This window comes from Vulpes vulpes, chromosome 9, assembly GCF_048418805.1.
Source record: "Vulpes vulpes isolate BD-2025 chromosome 9, VulVul3, whole genome shotgun sequence".
NCBI classification, from domain to species: Eukaryota; Metazoa; Chordata; class Mammalia; order Carnivora; family Canidae; genus Vulpes; species Vulpes vulpes.
Window position 1 is genome coordinate 20008929 of NC_132788.1, and position 25201 is coordinate 20034129.

General features: G+C 39.6%; 1 protein-coding gene across 1 annotated transcript in view; it reads right to left on the minus strand.

The window, feature by feature from the left end:
* Positions 1-1421: 1421 nt before the first annotated feature.
* EBF2 (EBF transcription factor 2) overlaps positions 1422-25201 on the minus strand; it is a 191984-nt gene continuing 168204 nt past the window's right edge. Inside the window, exons 11-16 of the mRNA XM_026007906.2 lie at positions 21284-21372; positions 19874-19939; positions 19613-19790; positions 17864-18049; positions 9285-9452; positions 1422-4380 (exon numbers count right to left, since the gene is read on the minus strand). Of these exons, the coding sequence (XP_025863691.1) occupies positions 4349-4380; positions 9285-9452; positions 17864-18049; positions 19613-19790; positions 19874-19939; positions 21284-21372 (719 nt within the window). The 3' untranslated portion in view covers positions 1422-4348. The remainder of the gene's footprint in view (positions 4381-9284; positions 9453-17863; positions 18050-19612; positions 19791-19873; positions 19940-21283; positions 21373-25201) is intronic.

The window sequence follows — 25201 nt, forward strand, 5'->3', positions numbered from 1 at the left end:
TCTTCATTTCCTCTCATTTTGAGATTTCTCTGTTTATTAAGCAACCAGCCACTTTACATTATAGACACACTTCATCACTTTTTTTGATTAGTTGACTGACAAGATAGTCCCTAAGGAATGGACTCCCCAAGTGAAGTTATTTCCTCTCATTTGTGACAGATCGGCTACCTCTCCCACACGACAAGGCAGAGGCTATCTCTGGGGCTCAGAATTCAGTGTACTCATTCACTAATCTAACAGGTATCTATCTGTTGAGTACCTCTGGCACTACACTTGGTGCTCCACAGGAAATAGCGAGAGCAATAAGGCCCCAGTGCTTGTAAGCCTCCACTCTAAAGTACACAACAAGTGAATACAAATTGTCATGAAGACACAAGTGGAGTTTGATTAAAGAGAATAAGTGGGAAATTTGCAATGGTCAGAGGTCAGCCAAGCCCTCCCCAAGTAGAGGATAATTGAACCCAGTCCTGAAGGATGAGAAGACAAAGACCGAAAAAGCGCAAGCTCCTCCCTGTGAGAAGACCAAGGATGAGCATGGTCCAGGCAGAGCTAGTTTTCACAGAGAAAAGTAAAACTGCAGTGATAGCTTTCTCAGATTACTGCTTCGAAAGAGCATCTCATCTACTCATGCAAGGGATGTAATCTATGTGGTTTGAAGATAACTATACCCTGGTAGAGAGAAATAATTCCATCATGTATATGTTTGTCAATGGTCTCCTTGAAAATGACATTTAGAATCACGTTAATCTAAATGTGCTTTGTGAATTTCCCTTTCCAGGTCTTGGTTCGTGATGGTCTTCCCATTTGCAGTGCTCACCACCACCCTCTGCCACAAAATTCCTACCATTCTTGGAAGGCCTACCAGCCCTGCCTCCCTCATGGAAACTTCTCTGACCACTCCAACCCTCTGTGATTGCCATCTTTTCCGAGCTCCTGCAGCCCTTCTATCTTCCTGTATAAGCTATTCTCTGCTATGGATTATTTCCTTCCAAGGGTTGGCATCCTGCTCTCTTCCTGTAATCTAAGATTGGCCTCAAGTCTTTGTGTCCATCCTCCAATTCTTTACTGTCTGATGGATCAATTATAACATTTACTCAACATACAGTTTCAAACCTAAGTAGACTACTCACCTACCTTAAGAATTCTATAAGACCAAAGACCAACCTAGGAAGTAGGATCTCTTTATGAAGGAATTTGACCAGATGGATATATAGATAAATATATATGGAAAAATGACCCAAAGTCATACATATTCTCTCCTCCAAGTGAGTATCTCAGAACACTTTCCATGTAAGCAAAAGCTGTAGTAAGATTTCCTCAATCAGAGCTCAGGGACTAACAGTTATGAGAGAATCCCGAAACCTAAGAGCAAATCCCAAACTAATTTTTTTCACTCTAGGAAAAAAAAGGCAAAGTTCCAATCATTTTTACAGTACAAAAATTTTATTTTTCGTTAGGATAATTTAAAGTTTAAAACTGAAGTAGACATATTCATTTTACAAACAAGATATTCTTTAATAAGTAAGACCATTAAAAACAGTAAACAAAAAAGCTGTCTTTACAAAAAGCTCTGTGCATAGCAACTTTATACTGTATATAACTGACAAAGCAAAACGATAAAATGAAACTATACAGTTTGAAAATGAGACCCTACTGTACAAAAGGTAGAGAAGATAATGGTTTTTAAACCATGCATATTGAAATGTGCAAAGAAAAACTGGGAAAAAATATGATGCTATAACAAAAAAATGAGATAAATAATGAAGTAAATTGTCCCTTTAAATGGAAAATCTTACACAGCTCCTCTTACAAAGATAGGATAGAATCTGTAGTTACCTATAGAAATACTCGTATTCCAAGTGGCACGAAAAATAACCTGGGACCAGAATGATTCACCAGCAAGACTGAAGAGGACAGAGTAGCTTTGTTCTTAATTTATCAGTACACTAAAAATAATCCTTACACACATTTGTACAATTAAATAGATCGGTTGCTGCCAAGGTTCTAGCTGAATGGTCAAGGATGTCTGGTATTTAGTTACACACATTTTTCGGTGGAAAGCTACCAACAAATTCTACAATCAGTTTGAAGACAGTACTGCACTCATCTTCATGCAAGAGCAAAATTCACAGATTCTAAAAGCAATGCTACTTAAAAAAAAACATTTCCTTATGTTGGATTGGCTCGAATCCAGGTCTAAACATGCTCAGTTTTGTTCCGCCTTCACTTTTGGAGGGTAATGTTTGTATTCCACACACTCTTCCCCTTCGATCAGATTTTTCGTGGGGGACCTTTTTCTCATGTGTTTCCTGTGTTTGGGTGCTATAAACCCTGACCATGAAGGACTGTCAGCAGTAATTATAAGCATGCCCAGTTTCCAAAACCTTGGATTCTCATGTGCATAGGAATAATATTTGGGGCATATTGAGTAATTCCAGAATAGTTGAAAGCAAGTAAGACCATTGGGGACTGGATCACTAGCTGTGGGCAGGTATCAATGGGACAAACAGAAGGGGGGCCGGATTTGTGAAGTCGTCTAAAATTGGCTCAGATGCACCAAAGATGTTTTTTCATGAGAGCTGCAACAATTTCTAATGTTAGAACCTCAAACCGAAATCTACATATGGACTGTGCTATGGTGCCAATGAATCAACAAGGAGAACCTTTACTAGACATCCAAATACAAAAAAATGACATCCTTATTGGAAATCCAAATAAATCTGGATACATCTCCAGCATCACACAGACTTTCAAGACTCAGCCACTGTTAGCAGCTCCTGCAATGTTTCTCTGCCTAAAAGCTAGTCCCCAAAACTCCCGAGAGCCCATTGCAGCCCTGGGTCACTGTGCTGCTCAGAACACAGATACCCCTAATCTCTAACCCTGCTAAGAATCTCCATTTCCATCTTTTTGAATATCAGGAGAGGGATTAAGGGCTTTTAACATTCCTCTTCCACACACCATGCCATTCTTGCCTGGAAACTGTGTCAAGTAAGATACATATTTTTTTCAAGAGAGTTGAAGGCCATGAGAGGAAATCTGCAGAGAGAAGAAAGGACGTGGACATTCTAAAATTCACACTTAAGAGTCTAAGAAACAGGATCATCTTCTTTAAATCCTGTCTCCGAAGTTCTGTGGGGCTTACACCTCTGGGCTTGACTAGGCAACCAAAGAGGAGGGGACATGTGGCTCTGTTGGGGGGCAATTCCAAAGGGGCCACTTGGGTGGGAAAGTCACATGGTTTTGGCTCTTCTTTTAGATGAGACATGTCTTTCCTCGGGACACAAAGCCTGGGATGCACTAAAACATGGGAATTCTCTGCACCGTTCAGAGGAGAAGGTTGAACGCTAACATAAATTTGTTAAAAATTCACAAAGTGAATACCAAAAGGGACACGTAGACTATTTAGAAAGTGGACGGAGCTGGGAATGAACTGATGAGTTTGAGTATTTGTGTATGCGCATGGACTGAATCTTTGTTTCCGCATCAGACTGTTCTGTAGGAATCTATATAAGGTACATGTTCTTGCCCATGGGTCAATAAAATGATGGAAAAAGAGGGGGATGCAGGATGGGGGATAAAAGTCTAGTAAGTAACTGCAGTAATAATCACACACCTTTTAAACTTGTTACTACTTGTTTGCATCATTTTCATTTTACATCAGGAAGAGAAATTCCTCTCTCTTCCAAAAAAGGTCTTAATTTCTACCTCTACTTACAATAAGTTACACGTTTATTTATTTAAATAATTGTAAAACATTTTAAAATTTTTCCCTTTTTTTGTTTTTTTGTTTTTTAAAGAGATTAAACTATAAGCAAACACACATACAACAACATTTCATCATTCAATTCAGGTTTCGTTTAAGAAAGTCTTCCATGCTGGTACCCTGTTTTGTTCAATTTTTTTTCTGCATAAACTAAATTGGTATCTGAAAGGCTTCATAGAAAATAGAAACTTTCAACTTTTTTTTTTCCTACAAAGAAAAACAAATAGTATCCAAAATATTAAGCATGAATTGTTTGCCAATTTTTTTCTTAAATATTTTACAAACATAGGAAGGTGGTTCTCATAATGTTCATAACAAAGAATTGCATTTCTGCTCTTAGCACTGACTACGTCAATGACATATTTTGTCCTTGTCCCCAAGAGGGTCAGTTTGTGTAGCCACCATGAGAGCTATGCGAGAAACGTGAGATCAGGTCCGATGCAGCTCCGTGCATACCCAAATCTGTCCGTCATGTTCATTCTGGGGCACAACTCTCCCCAAAGAGCTCATAGTGCTTTCTTCAGGATTGGTCCATCAGAGTTAAGTAGTTTTGTGCTATAAGGAAGCAGTTCTTCTTCTTCTTTACATTGGGGGCACGACAAGTCCGGTCATGGCTGCAAGGAAAGAGTGGCACAGGAATGAGACTCAGAGATGTTTACACTGAAGCCTACAACCCAGAGAGAGGTTAGGCACTGGGATCGACAGGGTCCAATCCGGGGAGATGATGCACTCAGTGGTTGTAGAAACCCATTTCTCTAGCACACAGCCTGTCAGAGACACTGAATCACTGAATCACCGAATCACTGGAACATAAACAAGGCTTGTTGAAGTTTTGTTGGGAGGCCAAGACCTATGTTTTATCTTCTTTTATATTAATGGCTTGTATACTTGGCATGATGGACATCAACACATAAGCTAGATTTTAAGGTATTTGTGATATATTTCTTTTTCATCATTAGACTATGATAATCTCTAGATTATATGGTTTCAAATCACTAAGTTGAAACAGGAAAGGAAACTCCAGGTGCCGAGCCTATGGAGTAACTTTCCAGGCATCAATTTATAACAAATAAGGCTTTCTCACCATCCCAAGTTTCTCTCCATTCTAGCTGCAAGTGATGAACTATTTTTCCCCCTAACTAGCTCATCTTCCTTTGGTGTTCATGCTGATATGTGATGCTTGTTCACTAATGAGTGCGGATCCACTGGAATAGAAGACTTAATTTAGTTCCTAATTTGGAAATCACCCAGTCTCTACTCTTCATCCCCTCCATCCCCAAGTAGTACCCAATGTCTCCTCCACCTAGCAAAGAGGACACAGACTATACCTGTGGGGGGCATTGGGTCCAAGGCTTCCCCTTGATATGGGAAACAAAGCAGCATTAGCACAATGTGGAAAAATCACACAGCAAACTGCACTCCTCTGACCTTGGCTTTCAGGTGATGAACCCATAGAATTTTCACATTCTTGGGTATCAGCAGAGTAGTCTCCTTGCCTCAAAACTTCAAACCACATCTTGTATTTGATCCTTTGAGTTTTATTGTCTCTGTCTCATCTAAAGCTTATCAACGATCATAGAAGCATTTTGCTGAGTGGTGCTTCCTAAGCTGATAAGCAAATGACCAAAATTCTTCCTGCTTCTCCCCAACACCACCTCTCTCTCCTCCCCCAGTCTTCTTCCTCCTGTCTCTCCTCCCTCTGCCCCTTCTTTCCCCATCCAGCTAGTCTTCTTAGGCAAAATTGTCAGCCGTCTATTTCCCTGCCCATACAGCCTTTATTGAATGTTTGTGAGATCTGGATTAAGGTCTTACACAGCTAGCAAAGCCTTAATTATTTTTGCCTGTATTACTATATATTGAATCGATGTAACTTTTCAATAAAGGCAGTTCAATTCTGGACACTCCCTGATGATTTGGAGACATAGCAACCCTGGTAATTATCCCAGAGTGTAGGAGGGTTTTTTTATTTTATTTTATTTCTTTTCCTGGAGGGAGCTGGAAAATGAATCAGGCACATAGTGCATAATATTATCTCGACAATCTATACTCATCACTGCAAATGCCTGATAAATGAGGTAGAAGGTGGGACACTGCACAGAGCTCTCTGGCAGTAGGATTCTGGCTCACGTTTTCAACTTTAACTTGTCTATTACACTTAAAACTCATCAGCCCCTTCTTTTTTCTGCGTCCTCAGAGAGTTACCCTACAGAGCTTATTGAAAAGGGCAGAGCCACTCAAAGAAGAAGATCCAGCGCGTGCCGGAAGAACGGCAGATGTCACATCGGGCACTAGGTGGGCTGGATCTCTGCTCCACGGTGACCCTGACATTTTCCTTGTCGAAACCACAGCCAACAGACAGAAAACAGAAATTAATTAGAGAAGAAATAAGCATGTTTGTAAGGGGAGGGGAACATGCTTAACCGCACTTTGTCCAATTTCTTTCTACCTTTGGCATTTCATGGGAAAACAATAATCCACCTTCAGTCCAGGTGGAAAGCAGGTATGCGGGAAGGGTGAGGAGAGGAATTGCACTATTCTTGTCCCTGGAGACACACTGGGTTGTCACAGCACAGGGTCTGGAGTCAAAATGTCTGAGGTCAGCTTACTGTGTTGCTTTGGGGAAACCACTTAACTAAAAAATAGTGATAATGGGGGACACCTGGGGGGCTCAGTGTTTGAGCATCTGCCTTCAGCTCAGGTTGTGATCCCAGGTCCTGGGATCAACTCCCATATCGGGCTCCCCACAGGGACCCTGCTTCTCCCTCTGCCTATGTCTCTGCCGCTCTCTGTGTATCTCTCATGAATAAATAAATAAAATCTTTTTTTTTTAAAGGGTGATAATGGTATGACCTTCACCTTTCCCTCACATGTGAGGCTTGGGCAAGGTAATTCGTGTAAAGCACTTGGTTCAGTGTCTTGCATGTGGTGCTCAAAAGCAGCAAGGCTCAGAGTCGATTGGATGCATGTCACTCCTGCAGATAATTGAGACCATCTCACCATGCAAGTCAAGAGCAGAACCTCTCCAACAGCCTGTGATCACCCAAGCACCTTAGACCACACTTTTACACTGTCCGTCTCTACAGACATGGAGCTTCCTGCTGATCACCTCTGCAGTCCCAGGATTCCTTCACTCAGTGACTATGGCCAGAGTATTTGATGTCAGCTTGTTTTCTCCTTCTATGCATCAGTGGGATGCCTTGTAGCATTGGACCTGGAGCTTCTAGCCACCTGATACAAAAGGAGGACAAGTGGGAGCCTGCACTCCTAATTTAGGCACTGCTCTTTCCCTCCTCCTCCTCCCCCTCCCCCTGCCTTCCTTCTTCTTCTTAAGGTTCAAATCACCAGAGAAATCCAGAGGGAATTGTAGGATCCAAAAGCGGCTCAGGACTTCTCAGTGATCCTACAGAAATGAGATTCTATCCCAGAGCCTACGTGTAATTGATGACATCGTCACTCCCACAGACATGGAACGTGTGGCTCAGCCACTTCCTCAGTCTAATTATTCTGACCTGCACTGACCAGGAGTTCACATGGCTGAGGACCCTAGAGAGGGTCTTATGGCTATTTTGGCTACTGCTTCCCCCACAGAGAAACCTCACTATGACCACACTGACTCTTCCATCTCTTGGGGCCAACCCAACCCTGAGTGGGTGATACCACAACGAGACTTGGGAATGCAGCAACAAGCAGGGTGGGGATTCCAGGCCATGGGAGCCAGTGAAAAAAATGCATCCTGGCATGCTCAAGGGCCAAAGCCAGGCAGGCCCCACACATGAATCTCTCTGGACAGTACAGACCAGAAGATTTGAGACAACCTCAACTGCCCCAACTGAGTGCATGTAAGAGAGAGAAGATGGAGGAGGGGTGGAAGTGGAAATCAAGCTATATTTTTTCTCCTCAAAGTGAAGCTGAAAATGTTGGCATGGGTTGTCTGGAATGAGGAAGGGGCTGTATCCCTCCCGACTTCCTCTTGCACCTGCACTCCCTCTTAGCCTTTCATGGGGCCTCACTCTGCATCTCCCCAACGAGAACTGTGGGGCCCCCACATGGTTAAGTGATATGACTAAAACCACAGAACTTAGAAAGGGGAGACATCATCCCTGAAGTGAGTGTGTAGAAGGCAAAGATGCAGCAGATATTCGATAATTGTATACATTTCCCAGTCTGGAGATGAAGAAGTTCTGAGTGTATCCCCCAAGGATGCGATGGAAACCACACTGGTCCTTAAGGAGAGATGGGGCAGGTGGTGACACTGAGTTAAAAGCTGATCCTGTTTTTCTATGGACTGGACATCTAAATGAAAATGAAATATATATCCCTATATATACTTCTCCCCCTCAGATACACAGATGTTTCCAACTACTCACACACTGGGTGGCATGTTATCCAGCTGCTTTGTCTAGATGGAAGTAAAAGAATTTTCAGGGACTCTTCCAAGTGCTGGGTTTTCAGTTCCCATTTCACACTTTCTCTGTCAAGTCACTTGACTTTGAGGAGACACCACTGTCTCTTACGGTAGAGTAGGACAGGAACCTACTGTGCCTCCCAGAGCTCTGCTGGGCCACAATTGGCTGATGAACCCTCACAGAGGATCCCCAGAGGATCAGGAATCTATGCACAATATAAAGCTATTAGGCAGATGCCATCACAGGGATGGCACAGTTCTTCCAAGGCTCTGCTGACCTCAGAGGCTTTGATCCATCAGGGGTTAACCAAACCTCTGCCCTTCTTGGTTTTACCCAAAACTTGCTTGTCATGAATGTTTTCATGTCAAGACTCAGAGAAGAGCCTAAAAATAATGTGGGTCGTCAGGATCCATAGTGTTCAGCAGGTTCCAATTTGCTCTTTTGCCATCAGCTGCCTCCCATTCAGTGAGATGATTAGATTCTCATGCACTCATCACATTATGTTATGTCATGCTATACTTTTCAGACATTGCTCAAAAATGGGCTTGATGGGTGATAATAATTTTTTTCTTAGACAGTGTATATCTTTTTTTCTTTCTTCCCTTCTCCACCTCCTGTTCAAACACCTGCTATCAATCTGACTGGCATGTAACCAGAATTCTCACAATGTGCTGGTGGCTCCTGATGGATCCTGTCCATTTATGCCATGGGAATAGGTATGCACTACAGATGGGCAAGCAAGGCCATTAGGTAAGCAGCAATCACCTTGTGGTGTCTGATGTGACCAGGCACCTTCTAGGAAACAGTGGCATGGCCTTGTGGAAAGAAAAGGTCTGGGAAGTCCAGACACTCCTACAGGGTATACATATGGCTCTACCATAGTTAATTCTGTGAACTTGAAGAACTGTCCAACTTCTCTGTTTTCCCCCAGCTTGTTCGTGGGTAGAGTATTAGCCCAGTTGTATAAGTCATCTGTATCCCATGAAACACCAAAGCATCTCTTTGCAGGTAAATGGTTAGAGAGAAGGAATGATGCTGCACTGTTTGCTTTTACTTTTCCTGGCCCTGTGGTCCATTTATCATGGTGGTACCAAAGTGGTACCTTTGCTTACCTCTGAATCCATTTCCATTGCCACTGGAGCAGGCGGGTGAAGGCGAGCCTTGTGGCCTGATGACAGGGGCAAAGGCACTCTTCTGTTTGACAGCAGGAAAAACTGAAGAGGAAAATGGGAGGATGGAGGACGTGCTAGAAGATCCAACAGTGGGACTTGATGACATGACTGGAAAGCAAAAGGCACAATCCTCTTAGGAAAGGACAAACCTAGGAGTTAAGTTCTTTCTTCAGGACATACAACCTATACACATTCATTGAGAAATTATCCAGTCATTCACTCCAGGCATTGTCCCAGATTCTACGGATTGAAAAAAGTTGAATGTGACAAAACCCCTGCCCAGCCCAGTGGGAGGAACATACAAATGAAACAACGAATAGGGTAACAACCCTACTGGAGGAATGTACACAGTGCTAAGGAGACTCAGCAGGCAGAGTGCTCTTTTGCCAGGGGGGGTCAGGAAGGCAGCAGCAGGAGGTGATACTATGATATGTCTTTGTTCATGAGTAGAAGCTTAACAAGAGAACATTTCGACTAACATCTGAAAAATCATCAAATCTATTCAAGAATGGAAAGCTCTTTTTCACCCTAAAAAGAAGTCCTGTCTGGGAGCTCTATACTTCCCTGTAATTCTCAGGGCTCCAGAGGTTTGATCTATGGGTTAACATTTCTGAGAGTGCCATCTCTATGGGCCACTTCCTCATTAAATGTAAACGTTTATTAACATCAAGGAGATTACCTCCCTCTCTCTCTCCCTCTCCTTTCAGAGCTCCTGGGAAATGAAGCTGCAAGTCAGGCCCCTCTGATGTAATGTTGCAGAAAAAACACCAATATTAACAATAAAATTACTTAAAGGAAGCCAAAAGCTAAGTGTTGTAATTTCCAAGAAAAATAAAGGCAATTACCCCAATGAAATGCCCTACACCTCTTAATGTCAGATACTCTACCAAGTTACATCATATAAGAAGATAATTTTATCTTCTGTGTTCAACAAGCTCAAGTAAAGGGGTAAACTAGAGTTCACAAGGGTAAAATTGTCAGATACAGCATCTTGTAGAATAAGGTCAAGTTCCAGGGACAGTCTTCAGAATTCTGAACTGTCACATGACTTGGTAAAAGAATTACTGGAACCTAATGGTCAAGGCAGGGACTGCCAACTTCTGCTTCACATCTTCAGTGACCCAGCTACTCCACAAAGTAAATTTTGAATGTGAGGACATGAGTGTGACTTATGATTCAAAGACCAAGTACAAGGTGAATTGAAGGTCAGCTGTCCTGATGACCTGTGTAAGACTCCATCCCCATTTCTCCCATCTCACTATAAAGATACACTTTGAGTTATGGTCACACAATTGCATATACAAAGCAATCATACAACATATCTCCAATATGATGTCTTTTACAGCCAAACTATAAACCAAAGACTTCAAAAGAAGAGCTTTATCTAAAAACTGCTCATCCTTAGGTAGTCCTGATTTAAAGAGCTATGCAGAAGGAAGCATCTAGGTACATCTCTGTCTTTCCTCAAGAAACATGAATTTAAAAAAAATAGAAAAGAAGATTAAGTCTTGGAAGAATCTAAAATAATACTCGAGGGATCCCTGGGTGGCGCAGCGGTTTAGCGCCTGCCTTTGGCCCAGGGCGCGATCCTTGGAGACCCGGGATCGAGTCCCACGTCAAGCTCCTGGTGCATGGAGCCTGCTTCTCCCTCTGCCTATGTCTCTGCCTCTCTCTCTCTCTCTCTGTGACTATCATAAATTTAAAAAAAAATCTAAAATAATACTCGAAGATGAAAATGAAGATAAAATTGGACTAAGTCATTATAATTATAGAATAGAATATGGGGTCAAATATTGGGAGTAGATTACATTCATACTGTCAAGCAAAATCTTCTCTTCTAGCATTGGCTTTTGCATCGTCAAAATGGGGTTGAGGACCTTTCGCCTTTATGTAAGGCACAGAATTAGAGGCCAAAGAAAAGCTGAGACTCAGGAGGCCCTGATTCCAATCACGGTCCAATCTCTGCCAAACTATGTGAGCCATGCAGGCACCTTGTCTGCAATAGCACCACCTCCCCTTCTACACCACGATAGAGGAGGGTTTTTATAAGATGAATTAGGCCTACTATACACACTTGATTCTGTTTGTATTCAGCAGAGGACTCACTTTTATAAATGTTCCTTTTCTAAATAATAGATCTCAACCTAAAATGGATTCATTTAGTCAAATGTGGCTGCCTCTCAGTGGAAGTCACATCAAACTTTACTAGGTAACATAAAACAATTGTTGCAGAGTTGAATAAGCACAGAGCTATAACATGCCCATTTAAAATAGTTTTACAAAATTTTTATAAAATGCTAAACTAACATCCAAGTTAATTTAAAATTTAATGCAACTGTAATCAAAGTCCCAAAATGAATTTTAAATCGTGTACATCAACACAATTTCTATGCTTATCTATTTAAAAAGCCACAACACTGCAGGAGTCAGAAAGTTTTGTTAATACTTCAAAAGTACTGAGGCATTTATCTTAATAGATATTAAAACTTAACGAAAAATCTACATCAATGAAGTCAGTGTTATAGTAGCATAGAACTAAGCAGACAAATCCTTGGAGAAAATAGAGGCCAGAAAGAGACCTGGATATATATGAGAATTGAAACTTAATAAAGGCGACATTTCAAATTAATGGGACGCAAATGCATGGGAACAATACACAAGTCCCCTGGAGACGGAAACTTAAAGCGCTTCCTCATGTTAAACACTAAAGTAAATGTAAGTGGATTAATGAGTTATTTGCTAAAACAAAATTATAAAGGCGCTAGTAGAAAAATTAGGAAGGTTATATAATTTATATAATCCTTTCAACCTCAAAGCCTAAGCAGAACATCACAAGATCGATTGGCCACACTGACAAAAAAAAAAAAAAAAAAAAAAAAACCTTCTGTAACACACAGAGAAAAGGCGAATGACAATTAGGGAAAACCTTCCTGAAAATTATTTAGATATGTTCATATCCTCAATAGCGAATAGGCTTTTATAAATTAATTAGAAAAAAGAAAAACATCCCAATGAGAAAAGTGGGCCGAGGATAGGAAAAGCAAATTCAGAAAAGGAGACAGGAACGAAAATGACCAAAAGACTTTTACAGAACTAAAAACGCTCAAACTGCTTAGTAATCAAATGCAAATTAAAACACTAATGAGAGGATACTTTCCACTTTACCAAATTGACAAAGATTAAGAAGAAATGAACAGGGCAGGGAAATAGATACTCATCCTTTTCTAAGGGGAACATTCATCTCTCTGGAGGGACTTTGGCAATGTGTGCTTAAAATCAAAGTATTTTAAAATGTGCATTTTTTTAACCCAGTAATTTAATTTTGAGAAATTAATCCCAAGGAGATAATCATAAATTTGCAAAAAAAAAAAAAAAAAAGATTCAAGGACATTTTTATAATTGTGGAAAATTAGAAAATAACAGAAATGACCGAGCAAGCAGCAGGGTAAAGTATATTCAGGCTATAAAATAGAATGCTATGCAAATATTAAAGCTAATGTTGGAGAAGAACACTTGACGACTCAGAAAGATGTGCCTCCTCAGATGAATAATGCAAATGATGTCATAACATATACATCAAGCCCAATTTTATTTTTTTAGGAAAGCATACAAAGCAAAAGTTTTGAAGGATGCAATATACATCCAAACTTTTAACAATGTTATCTCTGGCCAATGGCTTATGAATGTTCTTCAATATATTCCTTCCACTTGTCCATATTTTCAAAGTTGTCTGCAATGACCACGCATTAGTTTTAATGTAGCAGAAACCAGTAAACGCTGTTAAAATAAACAAATGGAAAAATCTCCATCTTTGCGGGGTAAAAGAAGAATGGAACCATTAGCAATAGGCATACTAGCCTTCCGGGGGTGTTAATGTTCTTCTTCGATTTATTTATTTATTTATTTATTTATTTATTTATTTATTTATAAGATTTTATTTATTCATGAGAGACACACAGGGAGGGGCAGAGACACAGGCAGAGGGAGAAGCAGGCTCCATGCAGGGAGCCAGACGTGGGACTCGATCCCGGGTCTCCAGGATCACGCCCTGGGCCCAAGGCGGTGCTAAACCACCCAGGGCTGCCCTCTTCTTTGATTTAAGGCTTTACTACCTGCAAACAAGATTGCCTGTTGACCTTTCTGCTACAAAAAAAAAAAAAAAAATAGAAAAGAAAAGAAAAGAAAAAAGCAAAGAGACTAATAAATCTCCAAATTCTTGGGAGAAGTTTATTGACTGTGGTGAACTTCACAAAGCAAACATCGCTCCTCATATCTGTTCTCCATTCTTAGGACCCAGGTGTGCATCACTGACAGATTCTGGGGAGCCTAGCTTCATATCTGTGCCTTGGATATTTCTGCCACTTTTCTTCTACTCCCTCTTTCGTTGATCTCGGGGCAGAATCCCATTAGTTGTGCATCAGAGCAGACACTGCAATTTCCAAAATGCATCTGTCAATGGCTGGAAGGCCGTACTTTAAAAGTTAACAATGGTCATGCCTGCACAGAAATAAAGCGCGTCATTTTTCTTTTCTTGTCTACGTACACATGCTTTTTAAATTGTGTATAATGAGAATGTTACTATTGTAATGGGATTTTTTTTTTCTTTCCTGGAGAAAAAGACAATAGAAATATGTCAAGATGCTAACAAGGTTGTTTTTTATGGCGGGAGCGCACTTTCTTTTTTGAGACTATTTCCATATGTTCTAAATTTTCTATAATAATCGTTTAATACTCTACAATAGAAAATGTCTTGATATTTATTTTTGAAAACATGAAAATATGGAGCCCCAGGGCATAGTCTAAGACGATGTAAATGAAGTAGGAATCCCTGAACACAGGTTGGATTTCGGCATAGATTCCGTCCCAAACTTTGGAATTGCTTGGGGGGTGATTCTGCTTTGGGGACACCAGAGTGCACCATTTTAGGAACACCGATCACATACACTTGCAATTGAGGATTTCTCTGGACATCTCTCTCTCTCTCTCTCTCTCTCTCCCTCCCTCCCTCCCTCTCTCTCTCTCTCTTTCTTTGGATAGAGGCCAAAGTAAAGGCAAGTACGTCTGGCCCCCAAATCTCTACGAATATGGGGGGTTAAGGAAAAACCACTTTTCTTCTTATAAGGATTGACTGGCTCACACAGTCCCAGCTGGAGCTCCCAGGGCACCATATCCTCCTTTGCATCGAGCCATTGCATTTGTTGGCGCTAAGGGGTCTGTCAGCATTTCATTATAACCCCCTATTGTCAGGGGTTTAGAATTCAGCCATAAAAACTTGCACTGAGCTGGAACTTTGGCACACACTGCTACCGCCAGGAAGTGAAGTTTGTATGTGAAATCGAAAAAACATCTGTTTGGCCATTTTTTGAAGTAGTGTAAGAGCAAAAGCAGTAAAGATGCAGGTTTCTGATACTCTGCATTGGCCATAATGCAAATCAACTTGACCAAGAGGCTTGGCTTTATTTCTTCTGAATGACTCTGGCAAGTGATTGCTCCATGGCATGGCCTGGCCGCCATCAGACTAGTTTAAAAAAGAAAATGAGAAATCATACACTGGTGTTTTGAGACACAAGCAACAGGACTGACAAAATGGTTTCCCCTGGGCTGTCTTTTTTATTTCCCAGGGAAGTTAAGACTTAGCTGGCTAGAAATACAGGTCAGATGCTATTGTAATGAACTCCATGGGGTATTCAGAATTTTTGTAGTAGGGGATTTTATTGTAATGAAGGCACTGTTTGGAATCCATTCCCAGTTTGTGACTGCTTCAGACCCTCCTGCAGAAAATAAAGGTGCCAGAGATCACACAGACCCAGCAGGAGCAGGGGGCAAGTATTCTGCTGTGCTCACCCCTCCCATTGGGTAGTGTGCCTCTTTCTATTCTGCATACGCTGTCTGGTTTTATTTATTTTATTTTATTTATTTATTTGAGAGAGAGAGAGAGAGTGACAGGGAGAGCACAAGCAGGGAGGAGAGGGAGAAGCAGGCTCCCCACTGAGCTGGGAGCCTAATCCCCGGACCCTGGGATCATGACTTAAGCCAAAGGCAACCGCTGAACCAACTGCGCCACGTGGGAGCCCCTGCTGTCTGGTTTTAATGGGTGATGTGAAGCTGTGGGTGCTATCATTTCTCTGTGGCAGCGGGACTGCGTGATCAAGAAAGGATAGTAGAAGAAAACCATCACTTGCTGGAGTAAGAAGGGTCCCTCCCCACCAAATGAATTATCTAGTAAGAAATATCAAGCAATTACCCAGTAGGCATATTCATTTATCTGTTCATCCCCTCTCTCTCTTTGTTTCTCTCTCTCTCTGTCTCTCTCTCTCAACCCTACTCACCCACCCCTCCCTGTCTTTCTTTTGCTCTCTCTCTCTCTCTTTCTCTCATCACCACACTATACACTATATTATTATATTGACCGTTTTTGATCTACAAAGATGACAATTCATATGGTTCGGCTTCATACACAGATTTTTATTCATAAATGTATGTTGAACATGTGAAATTACCCTTTTGGGAAACTAAAAAAGTAATTCCTTCGTGTTCAGTCTAATCGTATATTATAAATACATGAAATATTTCTTACATTATTGAATAATTTTAGAACATGGTATTCTGAATCTGATGACATATTTCTAGTCCTATTTTTATTATTTATTGGCTATGAATCCTTGAATAAATCATACTAACCCTTCGTATTTTATAAGGAAAAATGACATCAATAATTATGATTATAGACATGGCATAAAGTTGTTGTAAGGATCCGAATGGACTCTGTATGGGAACATGCTTTTTAGGCTATAAGGTGGAAAGCAATTGTGAATTATGCTTATTATTGTCACATTATGTGCCATCCTTTACACAGTGGCTCTCTTGTCCTGTGTCACTTGTTGAACATGTGATCCCTTCTATACACATGGCACCTTCTCCACAATGATGCATGGGAGAAATCTCTCTGAGGTTGCAGCAACACAAAACTATTTCTCCTGAACTATTAAAAAAAGTGTGTGGATATAAAATCTTATAACAAATTGTGCTTCTCTCTTTGCTTTCCCATCTTGTAAGCCTCTAAACCAAGTTAATGGCTGCCTTGAATATGCTAAATGGCATCCAGACTAGTCGTTGGATTCATCTAATTTTCCTATCCATATTTTTTCTTTTATTTCAGTGTCTTACAGTTGTTATTTTATACTTTCATAACACTCATCACACTATTAATATCCCCCAAAACATTTTTGGAACAAGATAAGGTAAAAATAAGTAAAGAAATAAATCAAGAAAGCAACAATTTGTTCATCTAGACTACTCTATCCTCTCATTAGATGCAGAAAAAGCACTTGACAAAATACAGCATCCATTCCTGATCAAAACTCTTTAGACCACTCTAATCTAATTGATCTGGGCTATCCGACATGACACAACACAGAATTCATGTCTTTGCAGCAACAAGATTTTAGTTGTAGTAGAAGAACCAACCTCTACTACCTCTGCTATTTGGCTACTATGTCCTTATCACGTTGAGTAGACTCTTGAGGGTAATGAAGTGAACAGATAACCCAGAAATAACTCATGGGTGTGTGTCCCCAGAGAATCAACAAGGCTGAGAAAGGCAGCCTCCAGATCCTTGGCATGTCACTTCCTGAGATGCGGTGGAAATGGCTATGTGCTGGCCTTGACTTGTCCTTGGTTTTGGCATGGGGGAACCACTCTGGGTGAACAGAGGGTCTGCTCTAGAGTCTTGCAACAATAGCCAGCATTTCAAGAACATTCCACTCATTCACACAGACTCACCATGGTGACTTTGTGGCTTCTCCCCTGGCCTGAAATATTCATTCCCTAGGTAGGTTTGAAGACACATACTCTCTCGGGCTTCTTAGCCCTCAAAGCAACCGCAGTGAGTTTTCATAACCCCCTAGGAGATCTAGCTAGCCCAGATTAGGATTAAGAGGTCTGTCTCATGAGCAGCTAAATACCATCTCTTAGTATACAAGGAGGGGAGGGCCACGTAAAAAAGTGACACGGGAACATGATGTGACACACAAAATAACCAAGCCACAAATTCTGCATTCAAATGATGAATCTATCCTAGCTCTATCCTAGCAGTGTGATCTTAGATAAATTAACTGCTGTGAACCTAAACCTCCTCACCCACAATAAGGACAAAATTCTTAAGAGGATTAAAGAAAACATTACATCTGAAATTACCTAATGAAGAGTGTGCACGATGCTAACTGAAATGGAATCTTTGTTCCTCACTCCACATCCACCCAAGCCTCATCTCCCTTTCTTTGTAAAAAGCAAATAGTTTCACTCCTTTTCTTTCCTTCAGAAGGCTTTGAGCAACCAAGTACATCAAAGTCTAGCTAAGAGAAAAGAACAAAAGGCAGGAAGGACATTTCCTTCGGAAATTGGGCTACTCCTCTACAAGTCAGTAAGGTGTAGGGATGTCACTCTCCCTCAAAAGGCTGAAGAGTAAAACCCAGGGACAGAGACACAAGGACAGCCACATAGATGGAAAGGGCACTTACTTCCATAAGGGGAGCCAGTAGGGGAGCCGTTTAGAAATCCTGGTGACCCTGGGACGCCCAGGTTAGCCATGGGGACATTGCTGTAGCCATTCATGCTGTTACTGGAGGTGCTGTAGTTAGACTGCTGGGGGGTGGAGCTGGAAGAGTAGCCCCGTGGAGAGATGCTGCTTGTGTTGCGGATGTACCCTGAACAACAAGGAAGAAGCCCAGATAGGTGAACTGGCACACACATCCAACACAGAACAAATATGGCGGCATGGCCCACATGGTTCCCAGACTATAGAACATCCCCAAACCACCCTATGCAGAGGTAGAAAGTGCATTTTCCTCTCTTCAGCCTTTATACCCCACCTTCCTTCCCCTTCCTACAAAAGGCCATGTCCCTGACAGTCCCTCCTTCCTCTTTGTTCCCATTTATGGTCAATATCTCCAGCTCACCCCCCAAGGAGTGATGATTAATCTTCCTAATACATGAGAGCCTTATGGGTATCACTGAAGAAAATATTCTATGGTCAAGTAAAGCTTGGCGAATGTTGTATACTGTAGCCATTCCTTGAAGATTGGCAAACATATGGGCTTAGAGAATTAAAAAAAAACAGTTTAACTTTGCCAACCTAGCGTTTCCCAAATTTAGCACACCACTGTATCTTTTCTGGGAATGGTGAGCTAAAGGCACCCTAAAAACATCTCAAGAGCCACTCGTACTCCACAGATCATACCTTTGGAAATGTTAGTTCAAGATTGTTACCATGCCCTGAGTAGGGGTGGGGAATATCTTTATTTAAAAATTGTTAAGTTCATCTAAATGTGCTATTCTTTGACCAAAGATTTGGAAGCATCAGCAATTGAGTACAGGGAGATCTGGTCTGTGGGAGGGATGGGGAAGGGACCATGAGTCTTCCCCAGGCTTCTGAAACCCCAGCATGGAGACGTCACCTAATCTATCCTGAAATAACCCACTTTGGATAACAGTCTCTAAATCTACTTAGGAAATGACCTCAATTTGGAAGAAAAATAAAGGCAATCATATGTCCATACCCACTCTTCTGTAAAAAAAACTTACCCTGAGCATGAGAATGAGGAATTCTCTTCCAATGAATGAATGAAATTGGAAATAAAACTATCCCAAGGTTAGGGGCAACATTAGGAAAAGTATTCCTTTTAAAAAGATGATTTGTGATCAACTTAGCACCTTAATAAAATCAACCTCAGTGACAAAAATCTTTATGCAATATGCTTCCATGTAAAAGGCACAGTTAACTATAAAGTGTGTTGCTCTGCATTTGTATATGAGACCATACACAAACAGAAGTCACTAGATAGCAGAACCACTTTTCCTGGGCAACTAGGAAGAAAGGGTCATGCATTACAAATGGCAATGGCAATGACTCTGCTTGCTTCCACTATTCAAGCTGATAATCACAATAGCAGAAGGGCATATTGTAGTCAAATTATACCTGTAAGTCTAGTTTCAGGAAGTCAAAACCCTTCTAAGTAAATAACAGTTCATCTTAACCTTAAATATTTACAATTAAAGGGATTTTACCTGGGACCCCCCCCCAAAAGCCCCAAATCTCACAAAACACCATCCATCATATTGAGATAATCCAATATATGATTGCACTGCTTATCTGGGGACATGCTTTTTTGATGGTATAAGAAACAAGCTTTACCTCCCCTCTGCTCAAGCAGAACCAACTTTTTAAATGGATAAGATGTTTTGAATTTTGACTCTGAGAAAGGTAGTACCTTGATTATTTCCCTGTGTTGACTCTGAGATGCTGACCCCAAGCTGGGTGCCGTACGAATTGATGCCCATCATGCCACTGTGAGCCGGAGAGCTGGAGAGAGCTGGGATCTGGCTGGGATTCCTGGGGACACTGTACAGGGCTTCGGCAATGTCTGCAGCTCGCTTCAGAATGATGTCCTACAAAACGGCAGGTTGAGGTGAGCATTTTTATCCAGCACGAAGAGTCAGACTCAACAGAATGTAAGATGTGAGCATCTAACCTGGTTATTGTGTGGGGTGCCATAGAGGGCCTCCACTAGATCTGCAGCTCTTTTCAATAGCATTTCCTAAAAAAAAGAGCAGAAAGGGTGAGGTATAAGCAAAGGTAAAACTCCCAAATGGCAAACTCAAAGGAAAATGATGTATAAAAATAAAAAGTCCAGACATCCTCCCTAAAATATAAATAACTGGCTAAGAGGTCCTATATTTGGTTTGACAGGCAGAGTATAACCATACATAAAAATCCCTCTATAAATATGTATCTACATGGAATTCATCGAGATAAAATGGCTCCATACATGATTGTGCCACCAAAACAAAAAACCGGCCAGATTGAAGGTGGAGTTGGTTAAAATTAATAATGCCATGGAAGTGCCATTAAAAACTTTCAGACCATTCCATTAAAAAATCTGGTACTCTAATTAACCAAAAATTCTTAAAATGATTGACTGACCTGAGTTTAGCTGCTTGCCAAAGAGTTGTTCATAATACTGAAATTATCTTGGCAGTGCCTTCTGCAAAATTTTATTCTAATAAAGATGAATTCTTTCAATAATATTTCCCCCTGTTCACTTTAACCAGAGAGAATTAGTAATCAGTAATCCCTTTCGTCTCATTTTGTCTTTTCCACCTCCTGTTTTTAACAGCCTTTTAAATTGCTATTAACCTACTTTCCAGATATCATCTAAGTTAATGGTAGGGCTGGGGATTTTTCCAAGAGGAAAATAAAGGTGTGATGTAGAAGCAAATGTGGTACTTGAATTTTACTCACCGTACAGAAAAGAGAACATGGCATATTGTAATGTGTGTACTCAAAATGCAAATGTAGATGTTAAAATTTAATAACATCTCATTAATTGAATACCTAAAAAATTAATATATTTTTCAATAAAGAAAGCTAGAATAATGGGCTAGATTCATGATATAATCGTCATAAGCAAGTTCACTTAAAAGCGATACATTTCATAGAAATTTTATATGGAGGCATTTTTCACTTCACTAAAGACCTATTATAAACAGACTAGTCCCTCGATAAATACCTGACTGTGGATTAATGTGTCCCTGCCATTATGGGTGAATAAAATTATATTCAAATACAAAGGAGTGGGAACTTACACTTTTAAGCCAGTATGCAATTAGTTATTTTCATAAAGTTGGCAATGTTTTATAAGCTGGATACTTGTAATGTATCTATTTTATAGGACCAAATTTTCAGATTTCATATTCTCTCAGATATTAATCACAGCATATCTCAGAGTTAGTAGATATTTTATATGTATTTTGTATCTAAAACTTAGCCAAATTTCAGGGCCTAATGTAATTTTAAAGGGACTGAATTTGCTGGCTCCGTCCAGGTTTGCTAAAATCCCATAATAAGGTTTTCACCTGTCAATTTCCAAAGTGTTTTTTACCTTAGCTAATCTCTCTGGATCCCCGGGATGCCTCGGGATGACCTTCTGCAGTCTCTGGAAGCCATAGTCTATGGTGGGTTCATTTAATGCTGAAAAATAAAAGTTCCCTTTTTGAGTATGTTTCATGGCCATAAACAAAGCTTCTAATTAAGTCTTCCACCAGCAATAGAGAGGTTCTGATATTATCTGAGAATTGATACATAATGCATACAATTAGTTATAGATACATGTGACATTGGTTAATTCACATTTTTAAGTTTGGGATTCATAGTAGTTTAATGTCTTTGCATTAGAATTGTATTTCAAAATGTCAGGATGATTACACTTGTTTTATTATTGCTGCCTTAAGTGCACACAACTTAGAATTCTCTGCTCTCTCTTAAATAATCAAAAATATTAAACAATCATATCCCAGTTTTTTATGAAAACAATAAACTACCCTTACATGCTTCTTCCCCATTCTCTTTCCCAAATATACCTTCACCATATATTAATTCTCCTAATTATCACCTTTTTTTATTCTCTCAAATATTTACATTTGTATATTTACAAACCTTCTGTGAGTTTATTCTCATAAAGCCCCGTTCTTACGCATAATACACTTTCAGAATTGCAATTACAGTTTGCTACATGTACATTCATTTGATGTCAGGCTCCACAGTAAGCTGAAAGTGGCACAGAATGAGGATTCGTACTTGCTTTGTTTTGCCACTGTGTTCTCATTGTGCAAGGCAGCACCTGGCACATAGTAGGTGCTTAGCACTTAGCATCAGCAAATTGTTAAATGAGTGAGGGAGGGAGTGAATGAATGACATCACTCGGCATTTCTACTCTGCTAGAGTTTTTGGAGTCGATTCCTTTCCCTTTTCTCCTTCCTCTCTTCCTTGACTTCTTAAAAGTCTGTTATTTAAATTTTGTAGTTTCAAAATTAATGCATGATCCAAGTAAAGAAAAAAGATGCAAAGAATAAAATAATAACCACCTGCACTCCCATTAGGCAGTGGGAAACACAGGAGGGTGTACTTCCTTTTTAATTTTCCTTTTTGCACATATGTTTTATGAATTTTCGTTGCTGTTATTCTAAGTATCAAAGCAACACCTTTTGTTTAAAAGAATTATAAACAAATTTAAATGTGGAAGTAAAAATACAATCATCATACTCTCACCATTTTAGAGATGACTGGGTTAACGTTTTTGCTTATATCCTTCCAGATTTAAACACACACACATACTTAAAATTATTCAGACATCCTATTCACACTGTTACATAACCTACTTTTTATCATTTAACAATATATCAAACTTTTCCCCAGGTTATTAATTATTCTTTTATAACATTATTTAAAATTCCTGCATATTTTTCCATGACTTGGTCTATAATTTATTTAAATGGCTTCCTAATGTTTGGCATTTAATGTGATCCTTAATTTCTCACTATTATAAGAATCAGAGCAATAATTATCCACTGTATATAGCTTTAATGATTTCAATTAGAAAATTCCAAGAATTAGAATTACTGGACCAAAAACTATGATTTATATTTAAAGACTAACACACAACCTGTCGAACACTTCTCAGAAGAATGTACAAACTCATACTCCCTCCAGCAATGCACGTGGTCACTTCTATTTGATTATTCATCCGTGAGATTGAAGAGCTTTTTCTTATACTTACTGATCATTTTAATTTTTTCTTTTATGAATTGCTTGTTAATACTTTCTGCACGCTTTCCTATTGGGGATTAGTTATTTACTTTTTCTACTTGTAAAAACACTTTACATATTAATCTTTTTAACACTCTGTTACCATGTTACAGTATCATATTCCAATTTGTCCTTAGGTATCATATGTAGAAAGACCATCCCAATTCCATGATAAGTACACATGCACATAGACACACATAAGTATTTCGTGTGTATGTCTTTGCATATACATATACAAACATATATGAATTCTTCTCCTTTAGGTCTGCAAGTAAAATGTGTACTGCTCATCATCTTGGTAATAAGTTTTTTATTTTTCATTTTTGTTTTTTTCTATGCATTTCACTTTTTATCATTTTCTTGTAAATATGATTCTCTCATCACATTTTCTAAGAGTTTTACTAGTGCCTAGAAACACTTTTGGTTTTTATATGTCTGTGCAAGGCAGCGTCTGAGGGTAGCGGTATATGGCATAGACATTACGAGAATCAGTTTAAGAGTCAAATAGATCATGGGTTTGAATTCCATCTACTATTAATTTCTGTAAGTTTATGTTTAAAGTCCATCTTATGGGATTGCTGTCAAAATTAAATGAAACCATTTATATAATGCCCCCAGCACAGTTCTTGGCACATAAAAGTTCTTAACCAATGGTAGCTATGTCATTTTGTAACCTAACCCTGACAGATGTCATGAATTATTTCTGTTTATTCTTAGGATAACACATTCATAGCATCTATGTATAATGATCATTTTTCCTATATATTAATTCCATTAAGCTCTTTAATCCTATTCTTGTGTTGGCTAAAATGTCCCTATTCTTGTGTTGGCTAAATTGCTAAGAATGTGGGTGATGGTGGATATTCTTTCCTGTTTTTCTCTGAATGGGAATGACACTAATATTTCACCATCAAATTAGTTTTCATGCTTCAATAAGGATTTTTACCAGGACTTGTTAAGAGTTTTAGGAAATTACAGTCAATGAATTTTATCATTTGACCAATTTATATTATATTTTATAGATTTCCCAATATTCCCCAATTAAAATTCTAGTCATGGATGTGGTATATAACTTGCTTAGCATATTTCTGAAGTTGTTAATATTTTCTTAACATTCCTGGTGTGAGGATTAAAATCAATTAAGTTACTGAGAATAGTGCCTAGCATGTACTGAGCACTCAACAAATATCAGTTACTATTACTGTTGTTGGGGGTTTATGTGTCCATATTAATAATTGGGATTGTGTGCATGGTATTGGCCAGCTTCTGGTTGATTTTTATTTTATACCAGCTTTGAAAAATAAATTGAGATACTTCTATATTTTATCCTGTGCTCTATAAGATTTATACAACATGGATATTTTCTCTTGACTAAAAGTTTGAAAGAACCCTGTGAAATATCTCTTGTCAAAGTGACCAACAACATTTTAGCCAAAGCAAGGGGAACTTTTCCATTCTTTTTTGTTTTTTTTTAAAGATTTATCTATTTGAGAGAGAGAGGGTACAGAAGGGCAGAGGGAGAGGGAGAGGGAGAGAGAGAATCCCAAGCAGACTCCCCACTGAGCACAGAGCCTGACCCTGAGATTATGTCCTGAGCCAAAACCAAGAGTCAGTTGCTTAACTGATGGATTCACTCAGGTGCCCCAGAATTTTTCCATTCTTATCATAAACACAAGTTATGACATTGGAAATACTCTCCTGCTGGAAATTCTTCCACCCATCACCTTTCCTGAATGTGCACTGCTGTGTTTCCCTCCTACCTCCCTAGCCAAGCCACCTCAGCCCACTTTGAGGACTGGTCTTCCTCCATCTTGTAAACACTGCCGCTCTTCACACCTGTTGCCAAGCCAGTCTTCTGTTTGGCAATCCATTCTCGCTTGCCTACTTCATCAGTGCCCCTCTGATTTCCATGTCAAGCTACGTGCTAACTATCACAAATCTTTATCTCCAATCCAGAGAGCTTGCCCAAGATTCCACATTGTCTATCCAAATACTGGCTGGAAATTTCCATAGGGATGGGTCCATAGACTCCTCCCACCCAAGATATCCCAAGCTTACATGACTTTGAGTAAATAGTCATCATCCATCAGATTGCCAATCAGAAACCTTAGATTTTTTCTTTATTTCTCTATATTATTTGTATTTTTCTAGAAAACTCATGCATTTTATCAAAATTTTAAATGTTTTAGCACAGATTCTACATTGTATATTTAAA